The sequence below is a fragment of the Lynx rufus genome, unplaced genomic scaffold, assembly GCF_022079265.1.
Source record: "Lynx rufus isolate CCGP_SWC_20201006 ecotype Redwood Valley unplaced genomic scaffold, mLynRuf1.p SCAF_10, whole genome shotgun sequence".
In the NCBI taxonomy this organism is placed as follows: Eukaryota; Metazoa; Chordata; class Mammalia; order Carnivora; family Felidae; genus Lynx; species Lynx rufus.
In genome coordinates, this window is record NW_025814824.1 from 71,097,566 (window position 1) to 71,120,246 (window position 22,681).

Consider the following 22,681-nt stretch of genomic DNA (forward strand, 5'->3'; position numbering starts at 1 on the left):
ATCTACCACAAGAAAAAGATCTGGAAAGACCACAAATACATAGAGGTTAAATAACATGCTACTAAATAATGAATTGGTGAACCAGGAAATAAAAGAAGAAATAAAAAAAATATAGGAAAACCAAAGGAAATGAAAAAACATCAGTTCAAAATCTTTGGATGAATCAAAAGTGGTACTAAGAGGGAAGTTTATAGTAATACAGGCCTACCCCAAGAAAGCAAGAAAAATCTCACACAAACAACCCAAACATACACCAAAAGGACTAGAAAAAGAACAACAAACAAAAGCTAAAACCAGTAGAAGAAAGGAAATAATAAAGATGAGAGCAGAGATAAATGATATAGAAACCAAAAAAACAATAGAACAGATCAATGAAACCAGGAGCTGATTCTGTGAAAAAAAAAAATCAACAAAATTGGTAAGCCTCTAGCCAGACTTATCAAAAAGAAAAGAGAGAAAGGACTCAAATAAACTCACAAACGAGAGAGGAGAAATAACAACCAACACCACATAAATACAATTATAAGAGAATGTTATGAGAAACGATACGCCAACAAATCTGACAACCTGGGAGAAATGGATAAACTACAATCCTACAAATCCTACAAACTTATAAACTACCAAAACTGAAACAGGAAGAAATAGAAAACTTGAACAGACCAATCACCAGTAAAGAAGCTAAACCAAGAGTCAAAAATCTCCCAGTGAACAAAAGTCCAGGACCAGATGGCTTCACAGATGCATTCTATCAAGAGTTAATATCTATTCTCAAACTATTCTGAAATATAGAAGAGGGAAAACTTCCACATTCATGCTATGAGGCCAGCATTATCCTGACACCAATAAAAACTCCACTAAGAAAAACTCCACTAAGAAAGAGAAACACACAACAACATCCCTGATGAACACGGATGTAAAAATTCTCAATAAAAAACTACCACATTGAATCCAACAATACATTGAAAGAATCATTCTCCAGAATCACTTGGGATTTATTCCTGGGTGGCAAGGGTGATTCAGTATTTGCAAACCAATCAACAAGATACAGCACATTAACAAAAGAAAGGATAAGAACCATATGATCCTTTCAACAGATGTAGAAAAAGCATTTGACAAAGTACAATGTTCATTCATGACAAAAACCTTCAACAAAGTAAGGTTAGAGGGAGCATACCTCAACATAATAAAGGCCATATATGAAAAACTTACAGCTAATATCATCCTCAATGGGGAAAAACTGAGAGCTTTTCCTCTACAGTCAGGAACAAGGCAGGGATGTCCACTCTCACCACTGATATTTAACATATTACAGGACGTTCTAGTCACAGCAATCAGACAATACAAAGAAATAAAAGGCAACCAAATTGGCAAGGCATAAGTCAAACTGTCACGGTTTGCAAATGACATGATATTCTATATAGAAAACCCAAAAACTCCACCAAAAAATTGCTAGAACTGATACATGAATTCATTAAATTTGCAGGATACAAAATCAATGTACAGAAATCTCTTGCATTTCTATACATCAATAATGAAGCAGCAGAAAGAGAAATCAAGGAATTAATCCTATTTACAAACATACCAAAACCCACAAGATACCTAGGAATAATCCTAACCAAAGAGGTAAAATATCTGTACTCTGAAAACTATAGAACACTAATGAAAGAAATTGAAGAGAACACAAAGAAATGGAAAAACATTCCATGTTCATGGACCGGAAGAATAAATATTGTTAAAATGTCTATATTACTCTAAGCAATCTGCACATTTAATGCAACCTCTATCAAAATACCACCAGCATTCTTCACAGACCTAGAACCAATAATCTTAAAATGTGTATGGAACCACAAAAGACCCTGAATAGCCAAAGCAATCTTGAAAAAGCAAAGCAAAGCTGAAGGCATCCCAATTCCAGGCCTCAAGTTACATTACAAAGCTGTAGTAATCAAAACAGTATGGCACTGGCTCAAAAACAGACACATAGATCAATGGAACAGAACAAAAAAATCTAGAAACAAACCCACAATTATATAGCCAATTAATCTTCGACAAAGTAGGAAAGAATGTCCAATGGAAAAAAAAATCTCTTCCACAGATGGCTTTGGGAAAACTGGATGGCAATATGCAAAAGAATGAAACTGGACCACTTTCTTGCACCATACACAAAAATACATTCAAAATGGACTAAATACCTAAGTGTGTGACCTGAACCATAAAATTTCCAGAAGAAAACATAAGCAGTAGTCTCTTTGACATCAGCTGTAGTAACACCTTTCTATACAGGTCCTCTCAGGCAAGAGAAACAAAAGCAAAAATAAATTATTGGGACTACATCAAAATAAAAGCTTCTGCATAGTGAAGGAAACAGTCAACAAAACCAAAATGCAACCTACGGAATGAGAGACGATATTTGCAAATGACATACCCAATATAGAGTTAGTATCCAAAATATATAAAGAACTTATATAACTCAACACCCAAAAACAAATAATCTAATTAAAAATGAGCAGAAGACATGAACAGACATTTCTCCAAAGAAGACATACAGATGGCCAACAGACACATGAAAAGATACTAAAAAATCAGGAATTGCAAATCAGGGGAATACAAATCAAAACCACAATGATATATCACCTGACATCTGTGAGAATGGCTAAAACTAACAATACAGGAAATAACAGGTGTTGGCAAGGATGCAGAGAAAGAGGAACCCTCTTACACTGTTGGTGGCAATGAAAACTGGTATAAGTCACTGTGGGATAGGGTATGGAGGTTCCTAAAAAAGTTAAAAATAGGGGCACCTGGGTGGCTCAGTTCGTTAAGTGTCTGACTCGTGATTTTAGCTCAGGTCATGATCTCACAGTTTGTGAGTTTGAGCCCTGCGTTGGGCTTTGCGCTGACAGTGCAGAGCCTGCTTGGGATTCTCTCTCTCCCTCTCTGTGCCCCTACCCTGCTCATGCTCTCTCTCTCTCTCTCAAAATAAATAAATAAACTTTAAAAAAAGTTAAAAATAGAACTACTGTATGATCGAGCAATCACACTACTGGGTATTTACCTAAAGGATACAAAAATACTAATTCGAAGGGATACATGCACCCTGATATTTATAGCAGCATTATCAACAATAGGCAAATTATGGAAAAAGCCCAAATGTCCATTGACTGATGAATGGATACAATGTATAAAATGATGTGGTGTGTGTGTATGTGTGTGTCTGTGTGTGTGTGTGTGTGTGTGTGTGTGTGTGTGTGTGTGCACGTGGTGGAATATTACTCAGCCTTAAAAATAAAATCTTGCCATTTGCAATGACGTGGACGGAACTAGAGTGTATTCTGTTAAGTGAAATAAGTCAGAGAAAAACAAATACCATATGATTTCACTCATACATGGAATTTAAGAAACTAAACAAATGAACATGGGGAGAAAAAAAGAGGAAAACCAAGAGACAAGACTTTTAACTATAGAGAACAAACTGCTGGTTACCAGAGGGTAGGTGAGCAGGGGGATGGATGAAATAGGTGATGGGGAATAAGGAGGGCACTTGTTGTGATGAGCACTGGGTGTTGTACATTAAATGTCAAATCACTAAATTCTACACCTGAAACTAAACTTACACATTATGTATGTTAACTAACTGGAATTTAAATAAAAACTTGGAAAGACAAAAAATAATATTTACTGCTTGAATATTGAGCTTACTGATCAAATGATGCTCCTTTAAGATATAGAAATACATCTTCATATTAATATTAATGCTTGTTTAAGTAAGGGAAGTGGACTTACAATTTTGGCTATTTAAAAAACTCTAAAAATTGTTGCACATTTCTTTAAAAATAAGAATGACTCAGTTTAAATTTAGAACATCATCTGTCTACAGATGGTTTTAGTTGGTTGATTTTATCACTAGTCTTTGAAACAAAAACTCTAATGAACCATATGTGGCCCACACATAATTCATGCATTTACTCATATTCAATGATATTTAAAGCAGCAATTATAATTTCAGTCCGCAATGTTTCCTAAACCCTCAACCAACCAAGCGTTAGCGTTTGGCGCTGTGTTACACATACGGCTCTGCTATTCAACCAGTATGAATCAACTTTGCTTAATAACTCTCAGTCTTTCTTTCTGCCTTTAACATATTTTCCCATAGATGATGACAGATTAATGACTTGCAAAACCTTAAATTATTCTCAAGGGCTCTCTCAACAAAGTGGAACAAAGTATCATGATATACAGTATTAGAATAATTATAATGGAGTCATCCTTATTTTTAAAAAAATTTTTCTTAATGTTTATTCATTTTTGAGAGACAGAGAGAGAGAGAAAGCATGAGTGGGGGAGGGGGCAGAGAGAGAGGGAGACACAGAATCTAAAGCAGGCTCCAGGCTCCGAGCCGTCAGCACAGAGCCCGTGAGATCATGACCCGAGCTCAAGTCAGACCCTTAACCAACTGAGCCACACAGGCGCCCCTGGAGTCGTCCTGATCTTGATTCTTTCTTTTTGAAGAGAAAGATACAGAGTTTTAAAGGAATGTCTGGGGCATCTGGGTGGCTCAGTCAGTTGAGTGTCCGACTCCTGATTTCAGCTCAGGTCATGAGTTCACAGTTTCTGGGATCAAGCCCCACGTCAGGCTCTGCACTGTCAGTGCAGAGCCTGCTTGGGATTCTCTTTCTCCCTCTCCTTCTGTACACCCCCGCCTCAAAAATAAATAAATAAAAAATATAAAGGAACGTCTAACACCTGATCAGTCCATCATTTTGCTACTAACGAAGGATAAAAGGACTAAAATAATTTGGCAATTAACATAATCCTTTTTAGACATACAAATTTCTTCATTTTACAGATGAGTTAATGGTGGTTCCACAGGTTGAAAGACCTGCCTGGAGTCACACAGCCGCAAGCAGCAGAGTTAAAAATCTGCCTTTGATTTACTAGATTCTAACACTTATACCTTTTCCATGACATTGTTCTGTTTCCCTTCCTTTTTCTTTTTAAAATGAGGCAGATCACAATTTGCAGGTGTCCCGTGGAAACTGCACTGCAGTGTCACTAGTACAAATTATTTGACCCACCCTTCAGCAGAGATTCTCAAGTCATCAGTTAGCAAACATTTCCCCTGAGGTCCCTTTTAGTTTTATGAGGGATCTGCTATGATAGAGAGCTTTGAATCCCTTCGCCCTCGCTGTCAAGATTCATGAAATCTGTAGGAAACAAGGATCAAGGAGAAAAAGGCACAGCATCAGCAGAGATGTGAGCATCCACCTTGCTTACGGCCATATATCATGCTGTGGACAGAAGTGGTCTGGAAACACTCACAGACATCCCTAACAACTAAGCGCAGGGTCTGCTACAGTTCATGGCGATCGATAAGCTCTGCTCTTTCTATTAGAAATCAAACTTAGTAAGTTTTCAGATGGCTTCTGTCTAGAAGGATACAGGAAAGTATCCAAAGACAATATGTAAAGGCATAATGTTTTTAAAAAATCCATTATCCCAGGTTTGAGTGCCCAGATTTCACTGTTTCTATGTTGAATGTGCTCTGAGTAGAAATTCCATTTGTAGAGACTCCTGAAGTTTTGTATTTTTATAGCACAATTTACATCCTTTGTGCACTTTGAACCACGCATCATTATTTCCATGGGTCCCTTGATGCTCCTAGCATCAGTTCATTGGTGGAAGTTCACAGACGTCACCTGAGACATCCCTGATTTATTAGGATCCACCGGGCCATCTATAAAATGCTTCCTTTATTTCATGGGACCAGCTACTCTGAGGCAGAAGCATCTGCCTCCAGAACCTTCCTTATTCTTCGAAGCCTCTTAAGGATACAAAAAATTGTGTGTAGCAGTTTGGCAGTACTTTGTAAGGCCTCTGACCCTGATCTTCAGGAAAATCTCCACCAACGACTCCTCCCTAACGAAAAATCACAGCAAAGCTCTTCTGTAAAGTAGTGAAAGATTACCACCAAATACATATATTATGAATAAATGAATGTAAACAATGCATTTTCAACACTACCCATAATTTCCCGGAACCTACAATATCTCTTTCTCTGACCTAAGGTCTTAGCTTTTCTTTATTACTCTCAATCAGCATTTAGTCCTTCATTAAAGAATTCTTAAGGACCATGCTATGCGTTAGAGTCACTTCCTTAGTACACAATGCAAAGCTAATGCATTTGCTTGTTTTATGCATCTGTGTCCATCCTGTATTCCTTACCCCCTCCACTGCCTGGCGTACTGTAGGCCCCTTCACACCTAGAGAAGTTGCTTAAAGGAGAAACGATGGATTCTACCTGAAGAATGGAAAGAGGAGGGAAGCCTTCCCTGTTGAAATGGCTTTTGAGAGGAATCATCAGAGAAGACGAGCAGAAAAGGAGTCACTCAAGGGTGAAAAGTAACATGAACAAAGGGCTAGGAGTATGATATGGGTGGGGCATTCTGGCAACTTACAAATAGTTAGGAATAGCATATGAACACCGGAAGAAGGAAGTGGGGATCACGAGGATCTTGTGTGTTGTGGCAGGCACAAGTGAACAGGATATGGTTTTTGACAGTGTGACAAGGATACTCAGGTTTTGGCAGACAAAACGTTGCTAGAGCAGAAAGATACTGAAGTGGTGTATTACCTGGATGACCCAAAGAGCACTGATTCATAGAAATAAGCAAGTTGGGAGTTTCATATCTTGTGAATGCCATAAAACTCTGTCCTCAGTCCCTATGGTGCATCAGTTTACAAGAAACACATAACAATAGGGTGGGGGATAAGGATTTTTATAGTCCAGTTCTAATAATGTTTCTAATTACAAGTATAAGACTTAACAAAGATAAGAGGCAAAGGTCCTGCACATACACAGTAAAGTAAACCTGCACAAATGGCAAACCCGGCTTGACGACTGCCAATACGAGTCTTTAGTGTTTCACTGAATGTAAGTTGAATGAGTCAATGGTGACATCCTTAAAGGATGACTGATTTCTATAAACTCATTTATTTAGAAAGAGAAGAGAAATGAAATACATTTTTATCTTTGTATGTATGTGTCAGCCTCTCGATTTGGCATTTTTATCTCTGTTATGTTCTAATTTGCACGTGTCAGTGTGCATTATGGCTTTGGGTACCAAGATTGAAAATGGACTGCAGACCTACAAAATAAGCTCAGAGAGTGACTCTGAGAGGAACAGGCTTGTAATCACAACCATTTAAGAGGAACAAGAGCAGACTGGAGGCTGAGTTGGCTGAAATGTCTGTCTCTTGGCACCAGAGTAAGGGATCCTTTCTCAGTCAGGAGATGTGTGAAGGGCTGGGATCTTTTCCTGAATACTCCCCATTAGCTCTAATGATCCCTTTGCGGGAGAACCTCAGGACCAAGCTATGAATACTCGAAGGTGCGGAAAAATTTATGCTGAGTAGTTTCAAGAAGTGAAACCAAAGCTAGTACTTGAGAACAGATAAAATATTCAATAAAGATGGGGGTTGAGGTTTATTAAAAACAAACAAAAAAACAAACAAACTCTTCCGGGGCACCTGGGTGGCTCAGTCAGTTAAGTGTCTGACTCTTGATTTGAGCTGAAGTCATGATCTCACAGTCGTGAGACTGAGTCCTGCATGGGGCTGTGCGCTGACAGCATGAAGCTTCCTTGAGATTCTCTCTCCCTCACCCTCTGCCCCTCCACTTCTCACATGCACCCTCTCTTTGAAAACAAAATAAAAACAAAAAAAAAACGATCTTCAAAATATGTCAGGTAGTCTTTCAAGATGCTAAAGAAGGATATATTTTCCAAATGACAAAAAAAAGAGGGGTTAACTATTGTCTAGATTGAATTATAATTGGTCTCTGATCCAACTGCTGCATTACTTCCTTATGTTTGGAGTCTGAAGGTGTGTTATGATTTCTGGGGAACATATTTCACCTGCTCATTTTTTTAAAAGAATCATTTAAAAAACAAACAGTTTTGTACAGATGATGACACACACCCTATTTTGGCCAGCAAAGCAGGAAAATTGGAATTGGCACAAATCTAAAGTGCTGGAATATTTAATATTCTGTGACATATTGTATTCTCATTCAAGAGACATTGGGGACACTATTACAGACCCTCATTTAAAAATCAGGGCCTATGTATTATATAACAAATTGTTTTACTCTGTAATTCCAAGGAAAAATGACCCACTGGTATTACAGTGATGTCATAGAAGGGAATACTCCAGGATGCATTTGCTGTAATTCATTAGCATCTTTCTGGAAGAATGTTGAAAAATTCTTTGAAAATGGGCAGAGTAGTCTTCAGATGCAAATTTCAGTGATTTGATTCACACACTGAGTGGAAGCCTACTAAGGGAGCATGTGTGAAGCTTTATGAGAGAGCTCCCCAGTGGATTGTTAGCTCTTCTCTTTTTAAAAGAAGAACCTTAAAAGAGCCTTAAAATAGCAGCATACTAGATATGTAAAGAGCCGCAATTTAATAAGAACGGTAGAAAGTATAAATTTCCATCAGCAGTTAATTCTGTTTCCAATTAAAAATGATCAAAATTTTTATCTTAGTATATTCAGTAATTGAATTTAAAAATCTATATAATTAAAGACGAACCAAAGGGAAACATTCTATTAGGATTTTAGGATATCAATGACTCTTCTCTCCCTCTGAGCTTCTTATCAAAAGAACAGACACATAAGGATGAAAAGGAAAATGAGAGACAAGTTACCATTTTATTAACTTGGGCAGACAGCTGAACACTTCCAGCCCAGTATTTTGATAAAAGGTGAATTTTAAAGACCAATTTTAGGGCAGGAGGCAGAAATCCACTTTCTGCTTCTTTCTTTCCCTGACACTCATCTTACCACTCCTGTCTCCTAAAGTATCGGCTCTTCCATCTAGAGTTGAGAGCGGTTCATTCCCCCTTATTTCAAGGAAAGGTCTGTACAAAGGACAACGCCAATATGAGAAGAAACAACGCTGAGACTTGAAGCAAGAATGTGTGTATGTGGACTCACTAAGCAGGCCTGGGTGGCTCACACAGTGTGCAGGGCAGTGGGAGTTGAGGCAGCTGGAGAAAGAAAGAGGCTCTAATCCTCATATCAAGCCAACAGTATCTTGGGAAGCAGAAAGAGACCGCCAAACAGGCCCATCGCACATAAGCCAACACTTGAACACAGTGATGCCATCCTGGAAGACACAGTGCATGCTGGCCTATGCCAATCAATTCCTTGGGGGAAGAAACAGAAAAGGAGTGCACAGACAGAACTTCTACTTCTGGCCATGCCACAGTCTGAAACCTTCCCTCTACCATATTTGACGGAATATAACAAAAGTTATTATGCACATGCCAGAAATAAGGAGGGAACTAACAGAGAAGTAAGCCTGTGACTGGATGCTGCAATTGCCATGGATTGGACAGGGAAGGGAAGAAGAGGCGGTAGGAAATATAACTTTGGAGTTGAAACAGGGGAGCAGCCAAGTATCAGACATGGGTCTTTGTCCTACAAGGACATTCATTGAAAGGACATTCACTAGAAAAATTCCACCTAGAGGCCCAGTGAGAGGAAAAGTAAGATCTCTGTATTTGTTGAGGCCCTAGGTGGGTAAATAAAAAGTCCCTGCTAAGGTAGTAGTCCCTGGGTCTCATCTCACGTGGATTTGATGTTAGAATTTATACTATTTACTTTATATGGAAAGCCTTCAAATTTGTAAATTAATGTAAAATTGGGTTCTTATCTGGTGATATCCCCTGGGTTCCTGATAGAAAAAATAATCCACATACTTAAACCATAAGGGATTGTCAGGGATAAAACAAGTTTTGCTTACTCTAAGGACACAATATGAAATTACAAAACATACATGATCATGTTTTTCATCATGAATCAGTCAGCAGGCAGAACAAACAGCGAGATTAGAGTACCAACAAATTGAGACAGTAAAAAAAGTTCTAACATTAAAAAATTATATGAAATAAGTATGTTGAAATAATTAAGGACAAAAAGACAAAATCCTATCAAAAAAGGAAAAGATATTTAAAAAGAAAAGATATTTAAAAGATATTCAAGATGAAATACTTGAAAAATAAACAAATATAAATTCTAGAAGCAAAAATATATAAAGTACATTTTTAAAAAAATTGATGGACTCATTTAAAAGCAGATTACATATAGTAGAAACTGTAAACTAGATGATATATGTGAGAAAATTACCCAAATTACAGCCCAAGTTTATAAACAGATGGAAAATGTGACAGACTAATAAACACGGGGAGAGAAAGAAAAGGTCCAATACATAAGGCTTAAAGAAACAGAGAAAAGTGAAAGTGAAGAGGAGGGAATATTTGAAGTTAAAATAGCTGAGAATATTCCGAAATTGGTGAAAGATGTGAATTTTCACAGGTAAGAAGTACAATGAGTCCTGAACAAGATGAATGACAATATAACACATTTTTAGTCATATCATAAGGAAATACTAAAACAACAAAGACATATTAAAAATAAAAAAGCCAAAGGGGAAAGATATTACTTATAGTGGAACAACAATTCTTTCAGAATTTCTCGATCTCCGCACTAGTGACATTTTGGGCTGGACACGTCTGGGTTGCGGGCTGCTGGTCTATGCATCATAGGCTGTTTAGCAGCATCCCTAGACTCTATCCATGAGAGCTAGGAGCACCTTCCCCTCAACTGTGACAACCAAAAAAGTCTCCAGACGTTGCCAAATGTTCCTGGTGGGCAACACTGCCCCTGGTTAAGAACCCCAAGCAGACTGATGATGGAATCCTCAATAGCAACATTAGCAGCCATAAGGCAGTGGAATAATATTTTCAAAAATGTCTAAGGAAGAAAACTATTAGTGTAGACTCGTATACCCAGCTAAACTGTAATTCAAGAGCAAAGGTAAAGTAATATTATTTTTAGACAAAGATTGTAGAACATATGTTTGATGAAAAAAAAAAACGTAAAGGATATACTTTAGGAAGTAGAAATATTAAACCCAGAATTAAGGAATGGGATGCAAAAAGCAATGGTGATGAAGAGATTAATAAATGTGAGTAAACCTAAATAAGCGCTATGTTAAAAAATTACTAATTTGGAAAGTTGCAAAAAAAGGGAAATAAAATATAGTGATGAGATGTTTAAGATGAGAGGGGAGACAGAAGTTATTCATGCTTTCCAAGATCTTTGAGTTGTTCAGAAGAAAGGCAAAGATATTCAGTATGACCTCAGGGTAGGGATGATTCCTTAAATCTGACAAACACACACACACACACACACACACACACACACACACACACACAAATATAAACAACTGATAGATATCAAATAATATCTCCTAAGGTTTAAAATATGCATATTTCATGACACAACACTAATTCTTGGTGTCTGAGCCAGAAACAGTCTCACTCATATGTACCAAGAAACATGTGCATCTGATATTTACTTCAGAACGGTTACATCAGCAAATAAAGTGGAAACAAATTAACCTTCTACCAGTAGAGAAACGGGTGACCTACAGATAGTTCATTCTTCCAAGGGAATACCTTATAGTAGTCAAGATGAATTCTGTTAATTTACACGTATCAATAGAGAAGAATGTAAAACACGTGGTAAGCAAAACTCAAGCTTCAAAAAGACACTTAAGAGTACTAAGAGTCATATTCAGAAATTGAAAGACATAAATCAATAGAACATTGTTTATGGAGACATACATATGGAATAAGGGGAAAATGAACATTTGTTACTTCGGGGAGAATGGGAAAGTGACGAGGACGGCTTCTCGTTACATTTGAGGTACTTTACTGTATTATTTTTACTTCATACTGTATTTCTTTCATGAAAAGAAAGCTATTATAACTATGGCAAAAAAATTAATATGTACTTGTCTCTCAAGAATGGATGCCCAGTAACTTTAAATAGAGATTAATGACTTTTTGTGGTTTTCTGTATATTTCAAATGTCTCATTGGCCATTTGGCCAGACAAAAGAGGAGTACAAAGGCTTTCTTTCTATCTGGCCCTCCCTGTAGCATCCCAAAGAGGAGTGAGGGTATGCAAAGGGGCATCAATGTTCTTCCTCTCGCCTAAACTTTTGCTTTCAGAAAAAAAAATGAAAACTATCTCTTAATAGTTTTTGATGTTTTTCGTTTAGAACAAAATGTAGATGGGCAGTGATTTGTGACTGCAGGTACTTTCTATTAATTTGATTAACTATTTAAGATAGTTACCCCCTAAATTATTAAAATGTTATAACTGTATACAGCAATAATGGTGACAGAGAAAATAAAACAGCCATTTTTACACAAAGCACTTCATGCATGTTTAAAGCACTTTCTTAAAACTGTTCTCAAGCCTTCTAACAGCTATGTGATTTAGGTGGGTAGATTCGATTTCCATCTTTTCAATGGGATGAAATCTCCCACAGAGTGTCCATTTGCCTAAACCAGGAGGAATATGTAAGATAATGTGGCCCAATACCTTCATGTTTTAACTATAAAGCTGGAATACTATTTATTCTGCCAAACTTTCATTGTTGTAGAAGGGGGCACATGAGATAATTCATGTGAAAGTCCTCTGAGGAATGTAAACCCTCTATGAATGTATGGATTTGTTGTAATTTTTATTACTGCCTATAGTACTTTTAATAAAATCCTTTTGTATAACATATAGACTTAACATTAGGCAGACTCAGAACTCTTGTGACATATTTTAGGTGAATTATTCATAAAGAAAAGAAGAAAAATGTTAATTTGCATCTATAGAGTGATCTTTAGTATTTAAAAATATTTGTAGACAAAATTCTGGGAAGAAATACAGTAACTACTACCATTTACCTTTGGGTAATTAAATTTTTTTTGATGTTTATTATTTTTTAGAGAGACAGAGACAGAGCGTGAATGGAGGAGGGGCAGAGAAAGAGAGACAGAGAGAGAGAGAAAGAGAGACAGAATTCAAAGCAGTCTCCAGGCTCTGAGCTGTCAGCACAGAGCCCATTGTAGGGCTCAAACCCACGAACTGTGAGATCATGACCTGAGCTAAAGTCCGGCGCTTAACTGAGTGAGCCACCCAGGCATCCCTATTTTTGGGTAAGTTTTTAAAATATATTTTTTACTTAAGAAGGTGTCCAAGTTTGGGATCTCTATCGGCTATTCAAGTGTTTGACTCTCAGGAGCTTTTTGCAAAAAAAATATTGTCGCCACCTGCTGGCAGTCCTGTATTCCCGGGACTGTCTTCAACCCAGGTGAAATGAACTTCAGCTTCTATGGTAGAATAGAAACTTCACTGTCATTTGTGCTCCAGTCATAATAATGGCAAGGTTTGTTGAATTAAGTTTTTTTTCTTTTAATTGAAAATTTTTTAATGTTTATTTTTTATTTTGAGAGAGACAGACAGAGTGTGAGCAGGGGAAGGGCAGAGAGAGGGAGACACAGAATCTGAAGCAGGCTCCAGGTTCTGAGCTGTCAGCACAGAGCCTGACATGGGGCTCGAACCCACAGACAGATCATGACCTGAGCCCAAGTCGGATGCCTAACCAGCTGAACCATCCAGGTGACCCTTTTTTGTTTTTTTGTTTTTTCTGATTAGGCTAGGCATGATACCATTTTATTCCTCACAGTATCCATAAGAAGTGTGAGCCTTTAATGAGATTATTTTTATGCAGGACAATTGAAGCCCAGAGCTTTTCCCCAAAGCCACACAGTGAATGACAGAGCTGAGATGCAAATCCAGAAAGCAGCAACTCTTCTGCTGTTGCTGCTTCCAACTGTGTGAAAAACACCTGCTGTAAATCTGGAGCGTGAAAGCACTATTAAATGGTGAAAATATTTCTTGAAGAAGCAAGGGGGGAAGCAAGCAATGAAATGCACGTCAGAGGAGCCGGGATTCTCCTTCACTTGCTTGTTGCCTGCCTGAGATCTTAAGCAGACCACCCTCCCAGAGTGAGCCCCCCCTTTCTCTGCACTTCCACAGTTTTGGGAGGATCATATGAAACAGTGAGTGTGAAAGCTCTTTGTAACCTGCTTCCTCGTTTTTCAAAATTTATCTCTGAATGATACGAGATCATTAAAAATATAAAAACCTGAACTCTATTATCTTTTGTCCCTGTGGACATGTCACCTTTATGTTGTGACTTAAAGTCTTGCCTTCAGGTTTGCAGAAGATAAATATGCAACTGCCTATTTAAATGTGTTTTTCTCATCTCTAAGAAAGGTATAAAGATATTTTCCACTGCACTGCCCAATATCCATTATTCAAGGCCTAATTTGATAAATTACTCTAATTCCAGGAAAACACTGTTCCCACAGGAGAATATGCTCCCTTTCTGCTGTCAGGAAACAAGAGCATAAAACTCTCTGTGGCTTTGGCTGCCAAGAAATTTAATTTAGTGTCCAATGGAGCCCATCTCCACAGTTGGGGGTGCGTCCGCTCCCTCGAGGCTCCCAGTGTTTCTTTCCCTCATAGGGTTACTCACCCTTCTTTGCAAGTGTAAGTGACAGTGTTCCCAAAAGTGAAGTTGCTCCCAGTGATGACAGCATCTTTGATTGCCGGCGGCTCTCCACAGACGACAAGATGGCAGGTAGGTGGCGCTCTGTCCCAGCTGCCTGATGCCGAGCATTCAATGACAGAAGGGCCCTGTAAGCTACAGGAAAGAATGATGCCACCTCTTTCATTGGCTATTATTCACTGCTATGGAGAGGATTACATAAAAGCAGGGGAAACCCGAGCAGGCTCCAGGGTGTTTATAATAATGAATGGGCTTAGGGTCTCAGCTGCAAAATAAAATGTGCTCACTGGTGGTGGCATAGGGCACCCCAGACCTCACAAATAGGTTACCGGGATGAGAAGGGGTTAATGGGCTGGTTGGGATCCAGCAGGAACTGAGGCAGACACTCAGGAAGTCATGGTAACTGAAGTCAACGGGCATGAGCCTGGGCACCTGAACGTGCGTTGCTCACGACTCTGACCTCTGGTCTTCCTTTGATTTACAAACCTTACATCTCAAGGGCGTGGCTTACCCACCTTTGCTTGCCAACCTGATTCTGACTGTCTGTATCATTCTACTTTCTGGTCACTGGATATGTTTCACTTCAGATCCTGTTGGCCAAGTTTATGACTACAACCTCTCTCTATTGTCCCTTCTGTTTGAACATACGCACATACATCCCCTCACACACCATTAATCAAACCAACCTCTTACAGTATTAAGAACCCAGGCCCTTACCTTGACATGTTTTTTGGAACATTCCATGCAATGTTGAGTATAAGCGTGGTAAGTTATTTACCACCCACCCCCCCCCCAATCCAGATACTGTGTTTTGCTTCGCAAACGCTTTTTGCTTTTATGTTTAATGACTGAATGCTTATAGTAACTGACCTAGAGCTCCCAGAGTCAAAGTTAGGTGGAATATTTTTCTAGGCATTCCTAGCACTATAAACTAGTCTTCAGGAAGCATACTAATTTGAGACGATTTTTACATTTAGAAATTTGTATTTAAAGTCAGCTAGTCATATACAAATGAAATCTACTGAGTGAATAACGAGTAACAGGGTATTATAGGCAGCTTGGCTGGTGTCTACGGACTTTACCTGTATCCACTCTCACACGAATATGACGCAGTAGAAAGGTAGGTAAGCCCGCTCAAAATGTATTTCCCATTATTTATGTTTTCGGGGCTAGAACACTTGACCAGTTCACAGACAGGAAGAGAATGACTCCAAGAACCGCTAGCAAGACAGGATGATTCTCTAGCACCATCCAGAGTATATCCTTTATTACACCTAAAGAAGATAAAGGAAAATTACTGAATATACTTTGCTTTATTTTGCATCATTTTATGAGCACCAGAACCTTTAAAAATATTGAGGATTTACACTTTACGATTTATTGGAGGAGTTCTTTTTTTTTCCTACTGAAATAATGCTTTGAAATTATTTTTTTTTTTAAGGTTGAATATTGTACATCTTCCCCCAGGGACCCTGCTGAGTGATAAGTAGAAAAATAAAGAATTTGGCTTGCCTCCAGTTTGTGCCATGGATTAGTAGCTGCAAACAGACAATTCCTAATTTGAGAATGGTCTGGTTTAGCACAAGTGCCTGAGATATTGGGTCTGGAGACAAAACTCCAGCTTATAACCAAGAATATTCATCAGCTTGCATGGCCTTCCTCTATGACGTCCATTCTCAGAACACCTCAAGGAGATGCTGGGGATGAGAATAGGTGACTGGTCGAGGAATTTAAGGATTCTAGATAGGACTACCCATTAGGTTATTAAATTAGATTTCTTCATACTAGACATAAATTAATTCCATATTAATTCAAAAACATCCTCTGGGATTCTTCTTCTCCCTTTCTTTCAGTATTATATCAAAGCCAGCATGTCGTCAACAATGTATACAATGTAGTTTAAAGAAAATTTTTTAGTGTTTATTTAGTTTTGAGAGAGAGAGAGAATGAGACAGAGCATAAGCACGGGAGGGGCAGAGAGGAGATGACACAGAATCTGAAGCAGGCTCCAGGCTCTGAGCTGTCAGCACAGAGTCTGACACAGGGCTCGAACTCATGAACTGCAAGATCAAGACCTGGGCCGAAGTCGGACACTCAACTGATTGAGCCACCCAGGTGCCCCCTACAATGTAGTTTTAATCTTACGCACTTACTGATATGTTACTTTACTGCCATAGGTAAATGCTGAGCCATCAAAGCCTCCGTTTTCTGGAATAGCTGGTACACCACAGGAAACAGCTTAAAGGTGGAAAAACAAAGAAGGTACTGTTTTTCTTTGCTAGTGTGTACAAAAATCTCTAAAAGCTCCAGGGCAGCTCTAGGTTATCTTGTCACGTTTAAAGATGAACCTAATAGTTAGGCTTTAAATACGAAGAATATTGATACACTTAACACGTGACATTTCTACACTTTAAATCTCTAGTGCTGCCCAATGCCACGAACATGGTGAATTTACTACACATACCTTCACAATATGGTATCAGATGACTCCATTCTCCAGACCCCAGACATGTGATTTTGGTCACTCCCATCAGCTGATATCCTTCCTCACACGAGAATGTGACTTCGGCGCCCACTGTGTAAGTCTCACCATAAGAGTGGCCATTTTCTGGATCTCCCGGAGCCTTACATTTTATAGGTTCTTGAAAGGAAGAACAAGTTTTTGTGGGGAAATAAGTGGTGTTCACACAACCATGCAAGGTCTCACAGCAAAAGAGTTTCACTACCATTAAAGTACCAGTTAAATTTTTTGGAAAAAAACTTTTCAAGGGAGATGCATGGAGGTGTGGGATATGCTGAACATTAGACCAGAACGTTTTTGTTTTTGTTTTTTCAGAGAGAGAGAGACAGAGAGAAAGAGAAAGAGAGAGAGCTAATAAGCGAATGGGGGAGGGGCAGAGGGCGAGAGAAAGATTCTTAAGCAGGCCCCACACGGAGCCCAATGCGGGGCTTGATCCCACAACCCTGGAATCATGACCTGAGCCGTAATCAAGAGGTGGACGCTCAACCAACTGAGCCACCTAGGCAAACCCACAGAACATATATTTAATAGGCATTTAAACAACAATATTTTGGAACATCAATGACTAACAAAAATATACAAAATTGATCTGGCTGCAAAGGGAGTTGTTTGTTGGGGAAGTAGCGGTGGTACCAGGGCATTTATTAGAAGAACGTTAGCTCCTCCTACCTCGCCCAACCTCATACCTACTTTTTAAGCGCAACTGACTTTCTCTCAAATTGATGTAAAGGCAATACCTAAGCATATTTGAGGAAAGTTCTCAAACTCCCTTTCCAAACAGGCTATGGATCAGAGACCCCTCCTACGTACAAATTTGAGGTTGGTCACCTCTTCTAGGGAGAGAAATAAGTTAAAGGGATATTTGGGGCTAGAGTTGGATAGGAGTAAATATAATACTCAAATTCTCAAAAGGGGAAGATATATTGATTCAATCTTTCTAAAGGTCATTATGGCTATGTAAGTCAAGGACTTTAAAGCCTCTGAGAAAGTAAACGCCATTATAAGACTTGATTTTGAGAATTCCTCTTCACTTCCTGTTTTACTATTTTCTGGGAGTTGCTTTCTCTCAATAAATGCAGAAAGACATCAGTGAGTTGAGGGATGGGCTCGTTTTATCAAAGTTACCACAAAATACAGAGATGTGATAAGGCAAGATGTCCCTTTTTTCCAACAATATAATTCTGTGTGGCTGAGGCAGAGGAAAGATACTGATGGCAAAGTATCTTCTTTGCTCCGATTGAGGCTTTAGAGGCCAGATTATAGTTCTAAATCCCCTCTCTTATTCTCATACTATGCAGATATTGCTTCAATATTCTGGTGATATAGTTGGCTTTTGTTTTTCAGAGACTGGGAAGCTGGGCATAGCACAGTGCTAAGGTAAAGCTCCTTTAGTCGTTACTTATGTTTTGTTTTTTTTTTTTTAATTTTTTTTTTGAATGTTTATTTATTTTTGGGACAGAGAGAGACAGAGCATGAACGGGGGAGGGGCAGAGAGAGAGGGAGACACAGAATCGGAAACAGGCTCCAGGCTCTGAGCCATCAGCCCAGAGCCCGACGCGGGGCTCGAACTCACGGACCGCAAGATCGTGACCTGGCTGAAGTCGGACGCTTAACTGACTGCGCCACCCAGGCGCCCCGACTTATGTGTCTTTTTAAAGATGGTTTATCTTCTCCACCTGTCCTTTGAACTTGAAAATAGTGTTGTGTTTTTAAAAAAAATAAAAAATTAATAATCTTCCCAATTACACACGTACTAGTTACCTGCACAGTTTTTGCCATCTCCTGTGTAGGGTGGGATACAGGAGCAAATGTAGGATCCATTTGTATTCAGGCAGGAAGCATACTCACTACAATCTGACCCAACTGCACATTCATCGACATCTAAAATGAAGACAGCTTACAGGTAGTGAAGTTGATTGATTTTTCTTATGTAGTAAGCATTTTTTTATATTTTATATATAAATTTTATATATATAATTATATATAAATATATTTTATATATAAAATATATATTTTTATATTTTTTATATTTAAATCAACATATAACACTGTATATATTTTCATAAAATTTAAATATAGTAATAATGATCACATTGCAGTTATGCAATCAAAGCTACGATTTCCGAACTACTCTACAATCCAGCAATTGCACTATTAGGTATTTACTCAGAGGATACAAAAATACAGATTTGAAGGGGTACATGCACCTCAACATTGACAGCAGCATTATCAACAACAGTCAAACTGGAGAAGGCCCAAATGTCTATCAACTGATAAATGGATAAAGAAGAAGTGGTTTATATATACAATGGGATATCACTCAGCCATCAGAATGAAATCTTGCCATTTGCAATGACATGGACGGAGCTAGAATGCAGTATGCTAAGTGAAATAAGTCAATCAGAGAAAGACAAATACCATATTATTTCACTCATATACGGAATTTAAGAAACAAAAATGATGGGTATATGGGAAGGGGGAAAAAGAGAAGAGAGGGAAACAAACCCCAAGAGACACTTAATGATAGAGAACAAACTACGGGTTGATGGAGGGAGGTGGGTAGGGGGTGGGCTAGATGGGTGATGGGTACTAAGGAGGGCACTTGTTGGGATGAGCACTGGGTGTTGTATGTAAGTGATGAATCACGAATTCTACTCCTGAAACCAATATTGCACTGTATGTTAATTACATACAGTAAAAAAACCTATTTCCCCAGTTTGTAGGTGGGTAAGTAGAAGAACAGAGAGATAAAAATAGTCTTGATGTTGAGCCTGGTAACAATTTAAAACATTTTTGGCACCTCTAGGGACAGCTGCTTGGTCACTATGGCTTGTCCAGGGTGTCTTGGGATGAGATGAAGTTAACAAAGGAATGTCACAAGAGAGCCTCAGGGATTTGGGGTGACTGTCTCTCATGGAGCTGGAATAAACACACACAGTACTTGCCAAGATTTATCTCACCAAGGCATGATGGTGAAATGCCATTCCAGCTCCCATTATCTGTACAGAACATCCTCGAATCACCCAACAAATAGTAGCCGTTGTTGCACTGGTAGGTCACTGTGCTGCCAGCATGGAAGTCCTCGGCTGAATAAAAGCCATTCTCCAAAGGGGGTGGCACCCCACAGCTAATGCCTGCCACGTGACCAGGAAGAACAGAACTACGTTAGGAGAAACATGCTCAAAGGACATTTTGTTTATATTAAACTAGTAGTTCAGTTAAGCATGACTTTTTCATTGCACACAAACATAGATGGAGAGTCTGCTAGGAGGGGGAGCAGGCAGTAGACATGCCCGTGCCCTCGGCATCTAGCGTGCTCTCTGGCTCAGAGTGGGCATGCACTTCATTCGTTAGGAAGAAATATTCACGAAGGTCCTACTAGACACTGCCAGAGGCGCTAACGTTGCAGTAACGAACCGGAGATAAACTGCCCTGTGGAGCTTACTATCTAGTGGGAGTAGAGAAACAAGCCACAGATAAATATGTAAGTCAGTGAGAATAGATGCTATGGAGAAACTTTGCTGATCACCCTACCTACAACAGCAGTCTGCCTCCACCCAATCTCTCACTTTGTATTTCCCTGCCTTGCTTCATTTTTCTCCATAGTCCTTACTTCTGGCCCTTGTTTTTCTTATTTATTATAACTTAAAAAATACTTGTTATTTTCTGTCTCTCCTACTCCAATGTAAACTCCATGAAAGAGACTTTCTTCCAATGCTGCATCCCTAGAACATAGACCTGTGTCTAGCACATGGTAGGTGCTTTAAAATTGCTGAATAAAGAAATGAATGGACGCACCCAACTCAAGGGATCTTTTCCTATTTCCCACCCGGCCATAACCCGTCCCCCTTTGGACTCCAGGTCGCAGATCTGTCTTTCCCTCCCAACCAGTTCCCTGCTGCACCTGGGGTACAGCCACAGGTGGGTGTCTCTTTGGATTTCCACCACCCATTTCCCTCATGGTGGCCAGCACAGTTCGTTACACGAAGGAACTATTCAATGAACATTTGCTGTATTTGCTACTGTGGTGCACCAGGCTTTTATGCAGCATTCCTGAAACATTTCTTATGGTCCAACATCTTTCAAGAGCTACTGAAATGCCTTCAACAAAGGCAGCTCACGTTCACAGTGGGGGAGTGGTTGTGTCCATTGTCCTTGATTCAGACAGTACTGCACAGGGTTCCCGACCATCTGGAAGCCTGGATCACAGAACAGACTGATTTTGGAGCCTGGCTTTAAGTCTGTTGATACAGTTCGCAGATGAGGTACCTTTCCTTCTAAAGATGGGCAATCTGAGGGCAAAGAACAGAGGCCCAGAGTTCGTCAGCAACATTGTAACAGCATCGCTAGGTCAAGAGTTTCAAATCATGTGTTGTGCAGCATCCAAAGGCCACTCCACTGACACTAAAACAAGGTAACACGTGACCAGATCACTGACAAGCAAATTTACTCAAAAAAACTATTTGAGTCAACCACTTTTCCTCTTTCAGCAGAGGTCAGCTGAACATTTTTTAAAAAAAATTTTTAATGTTTATTTTTGAGGGGGGGGGAAGAGAGAAAGAGAGTGGGAGAGGGGCAGAGAGAGAGGGAGACACAGAATCCAAAGCAGGCTCCAGGCTCTGAGCTGCCAGCACAGAGCCTGACACGGGGCTCAAACTCATGGACGGTGAGATCTTGACCTGAGCAGAAGTCGGACGTTAGCCAAATGAGCTACCCAGGCTCCCCACTGAGTATTTTTTTTGAAGGGAAGAAGTGGTATTTTAGGAATATTAATGAAATCTATCAAAACCCACAAATTCTAGGACATCTTTTTTTTAATGTTTATTTTTGAGAGAGAGAGAGAGAGAGAGAGAGAGAGAGAGAGAGAGTGTGTGAGCAGGGGAGGGGCAGAGAGAGGGAGGCACAGAATCTGGAGCAGGCTGCAGGCTCTGAGCGGTTAGCACAGTGCCCGACATGGGGCCCAAACCCACAAACTGTGAAATCATGACCTGAGCTGAAGTCGGACACTTAACCAACTGAGCCACCCAGGTGCCCCAATTCTAGGTCATCTTTAGGAACTTCTTTACATACACTGAATTTTACAATCATTGAGACTTTGATTATTCAGTGTATGGGTTATAATGTCTGTTGCTTTACTCCTTGCAAAGTAGGCTGCTAGGAAGTGTGGAGTCAAGAGAGTACCCCATCTCAAAGAGGAGGACAGGACTTTGGTGGCATTTCAAAAATTAACTGTATCCCTCCTCTCGTCCTATTTTCCTCATCTTCTTTTACCATTGTCCAAGTTTCCTCCATGATGAATTTCGTACTCTCTTATACAGCATGTATTTAAGAATTAAAAAATGAATCCTTTGGATAAAGGTTAGAGTGAAGACGAATTCGTAGTTAAACAACAGACTGACAGGCACATACTATTTGACCAACATGGAATTTTGAATTGTCTCCTTTTGCCATAAAGTCTCGGGAGTGGTCAAGGGATGGCAGTCTAGAGAAGAAAGACATTCTAACCAGAACAGAATATGCTCTTGGAATCGATCTTCACTTTCCCCACAATTCCAGACAGGAAATCAGCCCAGGCTAACACATTTCCTTTACGGAGTTCCTCTGGGCATGAGGTTGCCAGTGACTTCACCTGAAAGTTTAAACACACGTCTTTAGATCAACCTTACTTGCCTCAATGT

At 39.3% G+C, this 22,681-nt stretch overlaps 1 protein-coding gene across 1 annotated transcript in view; it reads right to left on the bottom strand.

The window, feature by feature from the left end:
• SVEP1 (sushi, von Willebrand factor type A, EGF and pentraxin domain containing 1) overlaps positions 1-22,681 on the bottom strand; it is a 198,515-nt gene that overhangs the window by 49,588 nt on the left and 126,246 nt on the right. Inside the window, exons 29-36 of the mRNA XM_047099519.1 lie at positions 22,509-22,632; positions 21,125-21,295; positions 19,964-20,137; positions 18,765-18,884; positions 16,947-17,123; positions 16,636-16,720; positions 15,565-15,756; positions 14,450-14,617 (exon numbers count right to left, since the gene is read on the bottom strand). Coding sequence (XP_046955475.1) covers positions 14,450-14,617; positions 15,565-15,756; positions 16,636-16,720; positions 16,947-17,123; positions 18,765-18,884; positions 19,964-20,137; positions 21,125-21,295; positions 22,509-22,632 — 1,211 coding nt within the window. The remainder of the gene's footprint in view (positions 1-14,449; positions 14,618-15,564; positions 15,757-16,635; positions 16,721-16,946; positions 17,124-18,764; positions 18,885-19,963; positions 20,138-21,124; positions 21,296-22,508; positions 22,633-22,681) is intronic.